At 42.4% G+C, this 15,922-nt stretch overlaps 6 protein-coding genes across 6 annotated transcripts; 4 read left to right on the top strand and 2 right to left on the bottom strand.

Moving 5' to 3' along the window:
- Nucleotides 1-101: 101 nt before the first annotated feature.
- On the bottom strand, nucleotides 102-2,651 carry IL334_001124 (nuclear protein localization protein 4; the record flags this gene model as incomplete). Its single annotated transcript, XM_062932884.1, has 9 exons — nucleotides 102-343; nucleotides 404-533; nucleotides 595-846; nucleotides 902-977; nucleotides 1,029-1,355; nucleotides 1,415-1,953; nucleotides 2,011-2,308; nucleotides 2,378-2,595; nucleotides 2,649-2,651. The coding sequence occupies 9 exons, from the start codon at nucleotides 2,649-2,651 to the stop codon at nucleotides 102-104; spliced, it is 2,085 nt and encodes a 694-aa protein (XP_062788935.1).
- A 386-nt stretch (nucleotides 2,652-3,037) lies between these two features.
- Nucleotides 3,038-5,621, top strand: IL334_001125 (uncharacterized protein; the record flags this gene model as incomplete). Its single annotated transcript, XM_062932885.1, has 4 exons — nucleotides 3,038-3,169; nucleotides 3,332-3,469; nucleotides 3,536-5,393; nucleotides 5,461-5,621. The coding sequence occupies 4 exons, from the start codon at nucleotides 3,038-3,040 to the stop codon at nucleotides 5,619-5,621; spliced, it is 2,289 nt and encodes a 762-aa protein (XP_062788936.1).
- A 401-nt stretch (nucleotides 5,622-6,022) lies between these two features.
- Nucleotides 6,023-6,877, top strand: IL334_001126 (uncharacterized protein; the record flags this gene model as incomplete). Its single annotated transcript, XM_062932886.1, has 6 exons — nucleotides 6,023-6,109; nucleotides 6,184-6,231; nucleotides 6,299-6,306; nucleotides 6,375-6,389; nucleotides 6,471-6,549; nucleotides 6,767-6,877. The coding sequence occupies 6 exons, from the start codon at nucleotides 6,023-6,025 to the stop codon at nucleotides 6,875-6,877; spliced, it is 348 nt and encodes a 115-aa protein (XP_062788937.1).
- A 450-nt stretch (nucleotides 6,878-7,327) lies between these two features.
- IL334_001127 (uncharacterized protein) lies at nucleotides 7,328-9,311 on the top strand (the record flags this gene model as incomplete). The annotated part of the gene is made up of 6 exons (XM_062932887.1): nucleotides 7,328-7,957; nucleotides 8,051-8,205; nucleotides 8,261-8,382; nucleotides 8,477-8,601; nucleotides 8,686-9,135; nucleotides 9,231-9,311. The coding sequence occupies 6 exons, from the start codon at nucleotides 7,328-7,330 to the stop codon at nucleotides 9,309-9,311; spliced, it is 1,563 nt and encodes a 520-aa protein (XP_062788938.1).
- Nucleotides 9,312-9,679: 368 nt separating this feature from the next.
- Nucleotides 9,680-13,584, bottom strand: IL334_001128 (uncharacterized protein; the record flags this gene model as incomplete). The annotated part of the gene is made up of 14 exons (XM_062932888.1): nucleotides 9,680-9,799; nucleotides 9,879-9,914; nucleotides 10,016-10,173; nucleotides 10,292-10,467; nucleotides 10,537-11,954; nucleotides 12,004-12,083; nucleotides 12,141-12,225; nucleotides 12,288-12,402; nucleotides 12,473-12,634; nucleotides 12,690-12,892; nucleotides 12,967-13,181; nucleotides 13,243-13,329; nucleotides 13,386-13,499; nucleotides 13,566-13,584. 14 exons carry the CDS (start codon nucleotides 13,582-13,584, stop codon nucleotides 9,680-9,682), a joined length of 2,988 nt encoding a protein of 995 aa, XP_062788939.1.
- Nucleotides 13,585-13,901: 317 nt separating this feature from the next.
- Nucleotides 13,902-15,894, top strand: IL334_001129 (uncharacterized protein; the record flags this gene model as incomplete). Its single annotated transcript, XM_062932889.1, has 6 exons — nucleotides 13,902-13,976; nucleotides 14,051-14,484; nucleotides 14,566-14,736; nucleotides 14,790-15,010; nucleotides 15,074-15,572; nucleotides 15,651-15,894. 6 exons carry the CDS (start codon nucleotides 13,902-13,904, stop codon nucleotides 15,892-15,894), a joined length of 1,644 nt encoding a protein of 547 aa, XP_062788940.1.
- Between the last annotated feature and the right edge of the window lie 28 nt (nucleotides 15,895-15,922).

Below are 15,922 nucleotides of genomic sequence, written 5' to 3' on the forward strand. Positions count from 1 at the left end.
ATGGTACAAAGTCTGCACGCATCCCGAGTTGAAAGTACGATATATATATATATGAATGATTGAATATGCATGCATGCGATGTTACAGATCTATAAGTCATCTCACCCTTCGAGGGGTAATCCACAGATATCACAATCTGACCTGCCGGGCTCATTGACAAAAGTACAATGAGGGCAGATTTTCTCTGAATCTGATCTTGCCGCTGGTGCCGATGATGCTGATGCGGATTCAGCAGTTCCTGATGTGGCTGGATTCGCTGAAGATCCACCTAGTCCATTGGGAGAATCAATGCCCATCTCTCCAAATGCTCTTAATGGTGGTGCAGCTTGTGTGGGGATATTCGCTTGTATCAAATAGACATCAGCTGAGAGCTGCGATTATTATCAGAATGATAATAGCTCACCTGAAGATGTTGATTCGATTATAGCTAAAAAGTGAGACCATCCTTTACTACCGAACAACTCTTCTAAAGCATTCTTATCGTTTGGATGAGCGTGCATAGTCGCAACTCGTCCTAGAATCTTTTGTTCCTCCTATGATCCACATGCCGTCTTAGTCCCTACCCATAGCCAACGGAACAGAAGAGCCACTTACTAACGAGAACAATCCTTGCATGCACAGGAAAGCGACTAAATGCCAATCACTCAACCATTTCTTTACCTCCTCTTTGATCCTCTGAGGCCAGGTACCAGTATCAGTAACTTCCGCATCAGATTTACGAATTATTGCAGATAATTGAGAGATGACTACTTCTAGCGATTGATCATGAAGACCGGGTCGATTCTCAGTGGGGAACGAATTGGACAGGAAGAGGGGAGATGGGTCAACAGGGAAACCGTGTGTTATCTGCGTAAGCTAGTTAGCTTCGGTCACTGTTGACAAGAAGTATCGGATAGCTTACATTCACGAAGAGATACTCTACTGGGAATGTAGGTTTAGCAGGTTGTTTCACTTGCAGATTGTATTCATTTTTATAACTACCATGAAAGGTCAGCTGCTGTGCCGTTTTCATGAAGGGCTTAGCTGACCTGTAGAAAACTTCAGGGATGTATTCCCCCTCTCCAGGTTTTCTTACTCTGACGATTCCCGGATCCACACTTGCTTCTACGATACCAGCTTTCACCATTGCCTCAGCGTTCTCCGATGCTTGCCAGGCTAGTACACCGATTCCACCATCTTCATCGCCCGTTAAACAGCACGTAACAAACCGTGAAGAAAAGTGACCAGTTGGCGACATCTTAGTAGGAAGTGGGTGGGATATTTGATAAGCTGCTGAGAGTAACATCTCGAGTGATGAAGCGGTATACGACTGAGCATGACGTTTAAACACTGTCTTGGTAATGTCATCAGGTTGGCTAAATCATGAACGTGGTCAGCTACCTTCACATACAAAGCAGAGATGGTGGCAGCTTACGGTGTCAGATCTGTGTAAATCATCCCGACTACTCCTAAACCTTTGTCACACCAATTCGCTATTTCACTGACTCTCTCTTCATCTTCCCAAGGGGTTTCGACAGTTAATCCATCCAATTCTCCTTCTTGTCTAGGCTCCCATACAGCTTCAACTACGGTCTTGACGCCCATAGGTACTTTTTCATATTTATCATGACGTCCGATCAAAAACGCTATTCTTTGAGTACCTGTTCTTCTCCAAGCCGATAAGATACCGTCTATAATAGCTGGAGAAGCGAACTCGATATGATCGACCATACGATATGTTTGTGATTGTAGTGTCACTGCGGAAGGTTGACATGTGGAACAGATTCCAGCGGGAAAGGGAGGATGCGACCCTGTTGGACAAGGATCCATCACTGATAATGATAATGGATCAAGTGGAGGTAAATCAGTCGCAGATGATGTTGAAGTAGGTCTAGACGATAACAATTTTCGTAAATATGCGTGAAATGATAAATGCTTAATTTGTTCCGTCGCTTGATACTTGGCATCATAAGGCTATCATGAAAGTCAGCTAACAAGTATAAAATCAGGTTCGGAGGTCTCACAACTCACTTCCAAAGGCATACAGTAATCACACATTCCCTTTTCACCATGTCTGCAGAGAACTGGATCTCTCTTTCTTTCGATTTTTCCATTTTGAGTTTTCCAATACAAATCGACTGGAGACTCTTCTACATGTGAAAGATCTTTCAGTGGAATAGTATTGGGCAATGGTGGATCTGTATGTGTATGTGGATGTGAAGGATCAGGTTGAGAAGGATGTGAATGTGAAGTTGACGCTTGAGTAGTAGGATGTGATTGAGGATCTGCTGAAATTGGTTTATAAGATAAGAAAAGAAGGTCTCCATGACTATTAGTTTGCAATCATAGATTAAATTAGCTGACAGTCTTCAAGCCTGTGTGACAGTTTATTACCAACCTGAATCCCATATCACCAACTGTTCTTCCAACTAAAGCTGAAAAGGGCACACTTTCACCACTTGATCCAGGTTGATTACTCAGTTTCAATGTCGCTGGATCAGGTTGTTCGTCTCCCTTGGAGATAGTTTCCAACATCTTTTGAGCAAATTCCTCGCCTGGAGTAGTGGGTTCGACATTGATACGAGCTGTACCTGCCGGCGAACGTATACGAAGCAACTACACATGATGATATTAGCTCCAGCGGCGATACTTTGTATAGGTGGACATACCATCTTGGAATCGCCTTGTACTTCGTGTGTATCTGTCGATCCTAGCTATTATGATCTATAAGACTATACGCACTGCCCTACTGTAATTTATGATATAGACTGAGATAGCTGATCGAATGGACCGTTGTGACAGAATGAAGAATGAAGAAGGATGGATGTGTACAAATGCAACACACAAACGTCAGCGATTATTATATCAAGGAGCCCTTTTCAATATTGTTGTTACGTCACCGATATCACCGTACATCCCAGCTTTCCCACGGTTGCATCAGGCATCAGTTGTTTGACGCGTCTTTATAAAAGATTGATTTCTCAGGAGAAAAATCAACTTTCATCCTTTTATCTTCTTTCATCATATCTCGCATGAAGGGGAAATCAATGCAAGCAAGATGAGCAAGAACAAGAAGCTCCAAGGGGATGAGTCAATCACAAACAGACCTATGGTCGAACAATCCATTCGACACGGGAAACGAGCTCTACAGGAGAAAGATTGGGATGGCGCAAGAGAACAATTCGATAAAGTGAGTTAAAGGTGATTGGAAGATCCAAGATGCTGGATCGTGAAACAGATGTATGAGTGGATCGTATTCACCGGACCACCATAATTGCTTTTGATGATTCGTGCTGGTCATTTTCTCTGCAGACAAATGTGCGTGCGCTGATACGTGTTTACATTTCTACAGGCTATCAGCTTGGGTGGGAAGCGAAATATCAGATTACTCGATTATAAACTGAGAGCTCTCATTGAACTGCCTCATTGGCATCGAACAGCCAATGAAATCACGAAGATCATGATTGCGACGGATCCAGAAGATTACAGAGTGAGCCTGAGATCATCCCTCGCTTATCTCATAAACACGAACAAAGCTGACTTTATGCGATACAAGGGATACTATCGTCATGCTAAACTCTTACACAAGATGGGCGGGATAGAAGCTGCTTTAAACTCGATTAATCAAGCTATAAAAGTTGGACCTACAAAATCGCAAGATGAGCGCATTTATAAAGCATTACAATGGTATAGATCAGATTTGATTTTCGTTCAACATGAAAACGAACAACGTAGAGCTGCACAATCGCAAGTAGAAAGAAATCGGATTGAAGCTGCTCGTATTGTAGCTAAGAAAGCGAAAATCAATTTCATCAATCGACTTTCTCCTGATGTGTTGATCAACATTGCCGAAGCTGGATTAATCGATGATCCGGGATTCGTCGTTAAGATGGCTGGAGTATGTAGAAATTGGAGAAACATCTTACTCAATACTGGAAGCTTATGGTCCACTCTCATCTTAGGCAAAAAGAGGGTTGTAGAAAGAGCCAAATTTTATCTGGAAAGGAATAAGGGAAATATCAAAGAATTGATCGTTAAAGAAGAATTCGAAATGTATCGATTTCCAATCATCACTGGTTTACTCAGCCCTTATTTGAGCAAAGTGAGACGATTAACTATTCTTCAAAGTTCAGTATTATTACAACATGACTGGAAGAAAAAGTTCTGCCATCTAGAGTACCTTCGAATCAAGAGTGATATCCTAGGTATAGGTACAGACTTAGTATACCGGCTACTCAGTCCGGATGCTGCGAGCTTATTGGAATTGGACATCGAAGGCGGTGGTTATGGTCACATATACAGCAGATATGATGAAAAAGCTGAAGGGGTGCTCAACAACAATTCTGAAGAAGAAGAAGATCCTCCGTTCTGGACAGAAAACTCATCAGTACATCTCAATAGATTGCGGGTATTGCGTTTGAAAAGATGTTTCATTTACGCAGCTTGGCCCGATCATACAGAGCTACTATCTCACCTCCCTTCAATCGAGATATTCGAGATGAACAACGTAGTGTGGAATTCGATAGATACGATGAATGACCCGTTGGCTAGGCAATGGTACGATCGACGATCTGCTCGAGGCTTAGATATGACGTTACAAGATCTAAACACATATAAAATCACCGGCTCAGCAAAAAACCTAGCACTATACAACATCAAGGCACCTCGATTACAACATCTCGATATTTGGTCTGCTCATGCTTCAGGTTCAGCATCAATCGCTCCTCATATACTCACACCTGGTCTGGCAGCTGCTTTACCCAACCTTCTCTCGTTGGATATCGGTAGATGTACTATTGATCATCGTGATATGCTTGATATTTTACCTAAACTGAAATCACTAAAGTTCCTGAACGTTTCGTACTGCCCACTCGATAATGCCTTTTTGGAAGCTTTAGAAAGAAAAGGTAACGAAAAGGACCTATTACCGAATCTTATGGCCCTTTCTATTGCTGGTAATACGGAGATCACATCTGCGCCTTTGAGGCGGTTCGTTCTCTCTCGAACTCCCGGAGGATTGAAGCCACCCAAACCTTCTCCTGTCCCAAAGAAAGGTAGTGCATTCAGACCTTCCGTACCGAAGCCTTCTCCCTTCGCCCCTTCTACATCACATTCACAATCCTCTCATCAATCCACCAAAGTCAACTTGACTCAGCCTCCCAATCCCACTGCCAATTCTAGCAAACCCGAAGTCACGCTTCCCAGTATCCAATGGCTCTGCCTTGATAATTGCGACAGAGTCGAATTCGAAATAGTAGATTATCTGCGAAGAAAAGTTAGGTATATCTCGCAACAATTCAGTACGAACATAGTTGAGAATAGAATCAGAGGTAAAGGTAAATACAGCTGGGAGGGGGAATATGATATAGGTTGTGGAACGGGTGAATCAGGATGCCAATTAAGGAAACTGCCAGGTAAGCTGAACACAACCGTCCACTCCAAACAAGTAATCCACACTGACAGCAAGAACCGATGTGGCAGGTTCAAAAGATGGATATTACGTCCATCATACATGCAAGCAAGCTATGCCTGACGACCAAGATGAACGTGGATGGTCTTTGACGCAATCAAGCCAAACACAATCGCAGACACCAGGGCAGATAACTCAACTGAGATACACATATAGCGGTCCTTGGCAATGATGAAAAAAGCTGTAAGCTTTTAAGGGATTATTGATGTATCGCAAGTTCATTCGTCGCACCCTTCCAAACAACGTGGAATCTGGCTAATGAAAATGCAGTAGATGTGATTAAATCGTTGTTGCTTGTACTTTTAATGGATATTTGTAACCTGTTACAAAATGTGCGATCTTGCCTAGGCCGATCAAAGAAGGGCAACAAGATAGGTATCCTTTGATTTACTAATCCTGATTGACGATCTGATCCTTTGTCGAGACTTTCTCAACTAGACGCTGAGCAAGGCATTTAACAAGCACGTATTCATTTAGATTAATCAGGCTAATGCTTATACAAAGTGATTTCTTGCGGTCAGAATCATCTCATTAGGCAGAAATACCGTACTACTAACAGCAAGAAAATACTAAATGCAAGCTCCTTCAGGTGGATATGGAGGTGGAGATGGTGTTTCAGGACCATTGAATCCATTCGTAGTCTCTCCTCCTCCTCCCGATGTGAGCAGAGCTCTTCTTAGAGAAACACTTGCATACAGACAGAAGCTGACGACGTGAGGTGTTCATCTCGCCAGAGTAAAGAAGATGAGATTCCAGGATATGTAAAGAGGTTTGGAGCGTATGTAAGTGAGAAAGTGATCTAACCAATCTACGTGAGAAAAGAACTGAATTGTGATACTGTTATTTTAGCATACTCTGTATGTGTGTTCATAACTATTGACATTGATCGAGAGAGATTACTAATTTGAATGCCTTATGTATCCAGGACAGAAGGTGTATTGTAAGTCAGCCAGACCCCTGGAAGTCCGATGAAACTAAATGTTTGTTTTCGACTTCGGCTTTATGTGTATCATTTAAAAAGTCTTCCAGCAGGAACACTATTACCCAAAGGTGCATCATTCGCTATGCAATCAACTATAGATTTCGGATTGCATTTTCCTGTGAGTTTCTCACCTAGAATTCTTTGTACTCCCGCATGATCTGTGCTTCATGGAGAATTAAACTTGGATCTCCACCTTGAATCCCTCCCCTCCCATCACCGTCTCTTTTTTGGCAGGGCAGAATAGCTAATGAGATCGTATCCCAATGTCAACATAAATCCCACTCCTACTCGCACTCCACCTGAACATCATCCTCGTCCAAACTTAAACACAACAGAAAGGCACCAAAGTTCCTGGAGGTTTTTTATTACCTGTATCTGTTGTATCTAAAGATCAGACCAAGAAAGATCCTCCTCCTACTGATAATCCCGTGTGTTCGATTCAGTGAGATCACTAAAAGGGCATCACAGTATAGAGTCTGCGTCAATGTTTCTCATGCGATTATGCTTTGCTACATTCTCTCATCCCCTTTGTCCAGGTAAGACAGCAGTATGCAATATAAGAAGAAAGGAGGCAGATGTAATTACGTAATGGTTCTTATTTGTATGACGCGATGTTAACGATAAGCCCCGGTTTGATACAGTGTCCGAGCTCTTTCTTTATATATATCTGAATGAGATTTTCCCATTGTCTTTTCGTTCTCCATCATATCATCATTCATACATAGAACAAGGATTATTCTCGCCAACACGCAGAAGAGAGCAGATCGTAGATGATAGCCTAGCTGTGTACTTCATTACATAGGCATATACTCGTTACCTTCTGTCTGCCTCAGCTTTCATCTCAGCAAAAGTCGCATTGTTCTCCTTTACCTCCTTTCCTTCACAGCTCACTCATCATGGCGGAATATCCATCATTACCAAGTACTGCATCGACGTCTTCTTCTATAGCGGCAGGCTCGGGATCAGCCTCTGCACCAGTTTCATCAACTTCATTCGGTACAGCTAAATCATCAATATCGCGTAAAAAACCACTAGGTTTAGATATATCTAAATCTATATTAAAACCCACCAGAGCTGCACCCGGATTACCTTCAAATGGGAATGGGATCACGCCAAAAGATGGCAATGGTATCATTGGTGGAGGTGGATTCGTATCTGAAGCAGATATGTTGCGAGAAGAAATTGCGAATCTACAACTATCATCTAAATCAACTAATTCATCATCTGGTCATAGTTTATCTTTATCATTACCTGATTCGCCAATAAACGCTAATCACAGTGATTCCTCTTCCACCACAAATACAACGACAAATAAAGAAGGTGGTTCTACGTCGACATCGACATCGACATCTTCGTCGAAAAAAAAAGGAGATAAAGAGAAGAAAAGATCAAAACATAAAGATAAAGATGGTGAAGATTTGGTCAAAGATGAAGATTTAGAAATTATACATGATTTAGGTGCTGGTAATGGCGGTACAGTGACCAAAGTCTGGAACAAGAAGAGGAATTGCGTGATGGCTAGGAAAGTGAGTCATTACGATTTCGAGTTTTCATTCTTGTCATTTCCGAAAAACGAGATATATCAATTGGGATACCCAAAACTGACAATCATCCTCCAGCTCATATTGGTAGACGCAAAACCATCAGTGCGAAAACAGATATTGAGAGAGCTGCAAATCATGAATGATTGCAACTCGCCCTACATCGTAGGGTACTACGGGTGTTTCCCTGTGGACGTACATGTGGGAATCGTGATTGAATTGATGGATGCTGGGTGAGCCTGCTGATCAGACTGACACGTTCATACACAGCTGATAGTTGGTTTCTAGCTCTCTCAACGATATATATCGTCATAACGGTCCAGTACCCATTGAAGTGGTCGGAAAGGTTGCTGAAGCAGTCTTACATGGCTTAATGTATCTGTATGACGTGCACCGCATTATTCATAGAGGTCAGCAATCATTTTCTCTAAACTCCCTTTGTCCTCTATATTGTATACGTGCATACACAAGCTGATTTTTCACTTCGCATTCATATGACTACAGATATCAAGCCTTCGAATATCCTCGCCAATACCAACGGAGAAATCAAGATTTGCGATTTCGGTGTATCGGGTGAATTGATCAACTCGATTGCAAATACCTTTGTGGGAACCAGTACTTATATGAGTGTGAGTTGAGTTGATGAGCAGTAATCGTCTGGGAAGATCTCAAGTAGCATGAACTGATTCTGGTTCTGCTTCTAATTCTTCCAGCCCGAACGTATTCAAGGTGCACCATATACCATCAAATCTGATGTATGGTCATTAGGTATTTCTTTGATTGAATTAGCATTGGGAAGGTTCCCATTCACCGATAATCAAGATAATGAGAATGATAATGAGTTTGAAGCCTTGTCAGATACGGAAGAAGATCCTGGACCTGAACATGACTTTGATCCTGATGCTACTTTACCATTATCCACACAAAGACCTAAATTACCACCTGCAGATACCACCAAGAAAGAAAGAAGGAAATCAAAAGGCGTCAGTTTAGCTGGTGGTGGACATACAATGTCTATCTTAGATCTGTTACAACATATCGTCAATGAACCTGCACCAAGATTGACAAGTAGAAGAAAAACGTTCCCTCAAGAAGCAGTCACTTTCGTACAAGATTGTCTGTACAAAGATCCGGCTGAAAGGACATCCCCTCAGGACCTTTTGGTAAGTCCAACCTACACCATACCTATCAATCAACCCTACCTGGTAGCGTAAATTCAAACATGTGATACTAAACTTTTATACTTAACCTTGTCTAGGCGTCTGACTGGATCGTCAATTCAAAAGTAACGCAATCCGATCTGAAGACGTGGGCTTTGTCAACTGTTTCAGAGGATTAAGCAATCGAAAATCCACAATCAGATCCTCCTTACACGATCATAATCTACCTGTGTATTCTAACATGCCTACCGATTGTATATATCCTCATCGCGTTGTCAGTCCTTCAATCTCACAATATCACCGATATCGATCAAACTTTGCTTTGCCTATATGACAAGGGAGGGAACCAAACAGAGAAGGACCGTTGGCTCGAAACTCATTTGTATAAACTATCTAGTCATCATCCATAGCGTCACAAATCTTCACGGACTTCAAGATGTCAATGTGTATATATGAATAGATCTTGCATGTGTATGCTATCCAAGACTAATTTTGATACCTTTGGAGATCAGAACTTGTGCTAGGCAACATACCGACATGAATAAAATCATATACCCTGCCTTTCCTTCCACCTTTTCCAATCTATTCTATCGTGGCCACTTCTTGCTTTAGATGGTTGTTCGATCTTAGTAAGGTGTCTCATAGTAGGTCTACCATGTGGGCAATTCTGCGTATCGAACGATAGCATCAGCAAATTTCCATCGTACCATGCTGTTGAAATATGCAAATGCGGAAATCACACTAACCCAAGGCTGATCGATAGTACCCATGTTCCGCAATAACTACGAATTATCAGTCACATGATTAGCTTGTATGCCAGTGGTGCACTCAATGTGAATAAGGGAAAGATGAGCCATGGAGGAGTGTATTGATGAAAACTCACGTTTATCATCTGATTTTTAGTGAGACTTTTGCCTATCATAACGCTTTTCCTACAAGCTCTCATTGCGAACATTGACCTTGCTTTGGTACACCTGACCATCTGGCCTTGGTTTCTTGATGATGAACCTTCACTCAGCATATGCAGCAGTTGTTCTAGGTCTGAATAGACAAGTGGGGTAAATCAGTCATACTAGAGGACTATCATGTCACACATTGAAAGGAAATGACATCTCCTCCTCAAAATTGACGTAGGAAGGTGAATCTTTGTGAGACTCACCTTTGAAATCAAATGTAGTCTCTTTACTAACGGGCATAGAAATCAAACTTATCTTCTCACCTCTTCCAGGCGGTTTATCTTCATCTACTTTGACGTCGAATCCATTCTTGGATAATATATCCAAATTCTCAATCGCTACAATCTCATCTCCCGCGGTCAATTGTAATGCTCTAGGTCTAAAACAAGAAGTTTCGTCAGCTTTTCGACTTACATAGTCTTGGGTCACGCGTGCTACACATACTCACTTTATCAATGCTTGACCTTTTATGATCGTTGTCCGTTGAAGAGTTTCAAAATTGTATTTCTCGTCCGAGGCATGTTGATCGATTATGAACAAATCGTCCGTTGCCGAATTCTTATTGTGTTTTGATTGATGATTTGTCAATCTAGCAATGATGAAACCTTTATTGAATTGACCTAGAACTTTCATCTTCTCAAAGTCTTTCTTGGATATAACTCTTGATAAAGCTTCTTCAGCTAAGACAGAGTCTTTGTTCGAGATCCCAGCAGCATCAGACAATCCAGCTTGTTTAACAGCTGTAAATGCATCTTTAGGCCTTTCGATTTCCGAACGATGGCATAGAAGTTTTGCCGAGTAACGTAATTTCAATCGATTGATGTTGAATAAAAGGGTCATTTCACCTTGAGGGAGTGTAGCGATTATCTCATCTCGATAATTACTGGATTTACGCCTTGAAGCAGATGGTCCTGCGAGTATCGGAATATCCTCAGTATCAGTCAGGATCTCTCCTTCCATGGGCGTAGTATCACCCTCATCCGCAAACAAAGGCTCTTCTGGTGGTCTGCCTCTTTTAGCTGCGATCTCGACCGCTGATTCAGCTTCGAAAGATGGCTCTTCCACATCGTCGATCCCCGGTTGATCATCTTTGGTAGGCTCATTCCCTGTGCCATCGGTACGTTGCGTTCCATCCTCATCCTCATCTCTATCATCCTCAATTTCCATCTCATCTAGCTCGAGGGCTTCTGCTAATTCCTCATCTTCGCCAATAATCACCACCTCTTCGTCCTCAGGGTCTTCTTCACTCTCTACTTCTGCCACTACTTTTGTAGACTGACTGGCATATCCCTCTAGCTTCTTTCTCAAGCCCAATCTGGCTTCTCTGGTGCTTGGCCCGGGTCCAGCACGAGCGGTGGGTCTAGTCGCTCGAGATTTCTTATCTGGGGACCACGAAGCAGCTGTGGTATCGAGTGTGCGTTGAATGGCCCTTCGAGCGGACGGCGGAGGAGAAGGGGCTGCACGACGTTGAGACGATATTTGCGAAGGTACTTGGGATGAGCGAGATTGTCTGGAAGAGGGTTGAGATATTTCGATTTCGCCTTCGGATTCGGTTTCTATCTGTATTATGGGCGAAGAACGTCTTCTACGAATTGGTTGAGGGATAGCCTCTTGGTCCCCCAGAGCAAAGTCAATTTCCATATCGTTATCGAGTTCGTCCACTTCCTTATCTGTGTCTTCATCCAGTCTTTCGCCGTCCTCTTCGGTCTGTAGATCATCTTCATCGTCGCCTTGTTCTATCTGATCGGAAGGTTTACCGAATTGAGTCAGTTGCGACTGAGTTTGTCGAATCGTTTTGACAGTCTGCGTTGCTCCTCCAACAGCAAATGTGGATCGAGAAGGTTGATAGAACTCGTCTAGCGCAATCTACAATACCTTTAGCTGATCATGCGAGTGTGGTACATTGCTAACTTACTTTCAATGTCTCGATAAGTCTGTCTTCACTATGTACGAATATCGTTCTTTTATCAGGACTGACATTGATATCAACGCTCTCTACAATCAATGATCAGCTGAATCATCGGCATATCTTTGGGATTCAAGCCAACCTACGAGGTGGAATCTGGAAATCTAGTATAGCAAGCGGTACTTGATGTGTATTGAACGTTTTATAGACTTCATTGATAGCTCTAGCAACCTATAATCTCTCGTATATCAGCGCTTGACCTGTCCGAAGGGCTTAAAAGAAAGGTCAAGTACACTGGTAAGATTACATGGTCGTCCGTTTATGAAGTAGAATTGCCTATCTGCACTTGAACGACCTTGTCCCCATTGAGCAGAAGATATCAGGCCAGCGACTTTGATTTTTTGAGTGCTATGTCAGTCCGATAGGTACATATTAGTTTTCAGTAGTATATGGTGAGATTAAGACTATAGTAACTTACACTTCTGAGATTCCTTCTCTTCTTGCCATCACTCTATCTATCTCGACCTCTAGTTCAAGGTCGATATCCTGTACGCCCTCTAAAGATTTTGATCCCCATACGGCACCGACTGAAGCATTGAGTGATCCCCTGCCGTCTGTTGAGAGTTGTATATTTCGCTTGCTATCATTCGGTATCAGCTATTGAGATCGTGTTGTCCAGCGATAGGATCGCTCACCCTGTTTTGCCTGGAGCGATAGTCTCAACTCTCAATCTAACTCCAATTCTCCCGTCAGGCAGAGATACACTCGCAGGTACCAGAGCATATGCCGTTAACAGAGTAAGAGCTTTCGTGAGTTCTCTTTTGACGGTACGTTCAAACTCCTTCCTTCGTACCGGAAGAGGTGTGAACAGACCAGTGAGTGTAACAGTGGTACCGCGCTAATCCCATTTCGTGTCAGCCCAAAACCCCCTAAAAAATCAAAATCAAGCTGCGGTCGAGGAGAGAACCATACCGGTCTTGCAATCCTACCTGAGTGATCGACAACTCTTCCATCTTTCCCGAGCTTGATGATTGCTCCCATAGGTGTAGTTTCCTTGGTAGCAGTGATTACAGTGACATTCTCACATAAAGCGCATAGAGCCGATAAAGCTTCACCTCTAAATCCAAATGTGGTCACTTTGTATAGATCGGTCAAAGAAGGCAGCTTTGACGTATGGTGCTTTAAACCTATCAAAGTTTCAGTTCGATACGAATCTTGAATCGTATTCAAGTGATTGATGTAGCCCACCTATAGATTCCCAATCACTTTCTGATATACCAGAGCCATTGTCGGATACTTCGATGCTATCCAATCCATTATCCTTTATCCGAACGTCTAACAGGCCAAATCGATCAGTATGAGAAGGACCACTGGATGAGTAATTATCTCACCGATGACTGTAGCTCCTGCATCCAAGCTATTTTCTACCAACTCTTTGATAGCTCCCTGAAGATCCAAGACTACTTGACCGGAATGAATACGATGAACTGAGTCGGTATCAATGGCTAAAACAGACCCCGCCCAATATTCAGTAAGATAACCGAGGAGTATCTGTAATGATTGGGAGTCACCTTTGATTGATCCGCTCATGATCTCTCTCCTCTGCTCAGCAGTCCAAAGATAAACGGTATCCCACGTCGTAGACACTTGATTGACACGCGTGTGAAGGACAGTTGAGAAGAAGATCCCACTGTTGATTTCACCTGATTTTGATTCGATTCTTTCTTTGTGGACAACCTCCACTTTCACGAGTATATATACATATCTTCTATTTGGGGGTTTGCTAGCTTTTCTCTCTCTTTGACATCTTCAGCTACAAATTTCTAGAGGAGTCAAAGAAGCCAAGTGAGGGTTAGTGTCAAACTGATCGCATTTGTAAAACTCAAGACCAGTAAGAGACTCGAAAAATGACACAAATGGAGAATGACGATGTTGCCACCCAATGTTCCACTCTTCAAGAGGATGAGATCACAGTCTTAGAGGTGAGTTGAATTCAATCAATCAGCCCTGAAGCTCAAAAAGCTCAGTATCTGATCTGTTTTCTCAATACAACTAGTCTATCTATCCGTCTCTGATAGCTAGACATCCTAATCCGGATGATAAGCCAGGTCATTTATTAACTCTTACTATACCGATATCATTTGCCACCCTTCATCACATCCAATTAGATACACCTTCAGGTCCATCAGCATCTCTTGAAGTGTCCCACCTACCATCTTTATCACTCAGAGTACTACTACCAGCTACATATCCTATTACGGAAGCTGCAAAATCTGTATCGCTTCGAGCTCCAATCCCTACGGGAGAAAAATTAGGTAATTGGTTGCCTAAATCAGTCTTGAAAAAGGTTTCAGACAAGCTCACAGAATTGTGGAATGATGAAAAAGAGATTTGTGGTGAGGGCATGGGTATTTTGTGGAAATGGTGGGAATGGGTTGGTACAGGTGAATTCTTGATTGACCTGGAATTGGTAAAAGGAAACATGTTAGAGTGAGTTCCATACCATCATCACGTCTGTTGAACGAACTATCCCGCTTCCGATCGCTCGCTGAATACAAAGTCACATCTTAGACTTTCAGTGCCTCCTATGCTTACTCCGTCGACGTTCCACACGATGTTAAAAACATATAATGCTTCACAATTAAATCTGGACTTTGAAAAGACCGCTTTTTCATGTTCAATCTGTCTGGAAAATAGAAAAGGTAAAAGTTGCATTCAAATGCCAGGATGCGGTTGTGTTTTGTGAGTATATATCGTCTGCTTGATAAGGTAGTCGTGACTGATCTCTATGATAGCTGCACGCCGTGTTTGAGTTCTTGCTGGTCACTGGCGATCACCGAAGGTACACTAGAAAATGTCTCCTGTCCTAGTGTATCATGTACGAAGAAACGTGCTTTACGCGAAAGAGGGGAAGTAGTCGACGATGAAGTAGATACGGATCTGGTAGAAAGTGTAGTCGGCAAGGAGCTCAAGGAAAGATGGCAAGATATAAAAGAAAAGCGTAAAGCTGAAATAGGCAAGCTGTGCTTCATCCTCTCGAAGACAGCGTTTTATTGACTTGATATCTTCCGGGTTCCAGATCCATCGTATACGATTTGTCCAAGACCAACTTGTCAAGCTGCTGTTCCACCTCCTGCTACTCTCACCCCATCGATTGACTCGTCATTTTCCTCAAGAGTGATACGATTATCCGATATTTCTTCTACAACTCCGACTACTAATAGTGATGCCCCAAGTCCTGCACACCCGCCTTTTTTTGCAATATCATCAATTCCAGGCGAAGATCGTTGGTCAAGATATAGAGTTTGTCCAAAGTGTTCTTTTTCATTTTGCCTCTATTGTAATGCGACATGGCATGGACCACATACACCATGTGCATTCCCTCAAACATCCTTGATAGTAGCTGAATATCTGAGTTACCCGGAAGGTAGTCAAGGTAGAAAGCAAATGGAAATCAAAAGAGGTAAAGCAAATTTAGAGAGAATGGTTAGTAAACATCTGGAAGATGAAGCGAATAAACAATGGTTACAAGGTAAAACAAGAGCGTGTGCAGGATGCGGCGTAAGAGTCGAAAAAAGGTGAGTCACCAGAATCAGATGAAAGGTTACAGTACGTCAAAGCTACAACGAAGCTGATGTGTTATGCTATAAACGCAGTCATGGGTGTAACCATATGACCTGTGGTAGATGCAATTCCCATTTCTGTTATAGATGTGGTGATTCCATCAAACCAACAGATCCTTATAAACATTTCAACACTCCTGGCAAATCTTGTTACATGAAATTGTTCGATCAAGATGAAGTTGATAGATTTGAGAGAGAACTGGTCAATGAAGGTGGGATGGCAGGAGGTGGGATAGAGGATGATTGGAGGGAATTCAGAGGTTTCTGGGAATGGTAATCATGTCATCTGCCTCGTTCGGTTTGCG

The sequence above is a fragment of the Kwoniella shivajii genome, chromosome 1 (assembly GCF_035658355.1).
Source record: "Kwoniella shivajii chromosome 1, complete sequence".
NCBI lineage: Eukaryota > Fungi > Basidiomycota > Tremellomycetes > Tremellales > Cryptococcaceae > Kwoniella > Kwoniella shivajii.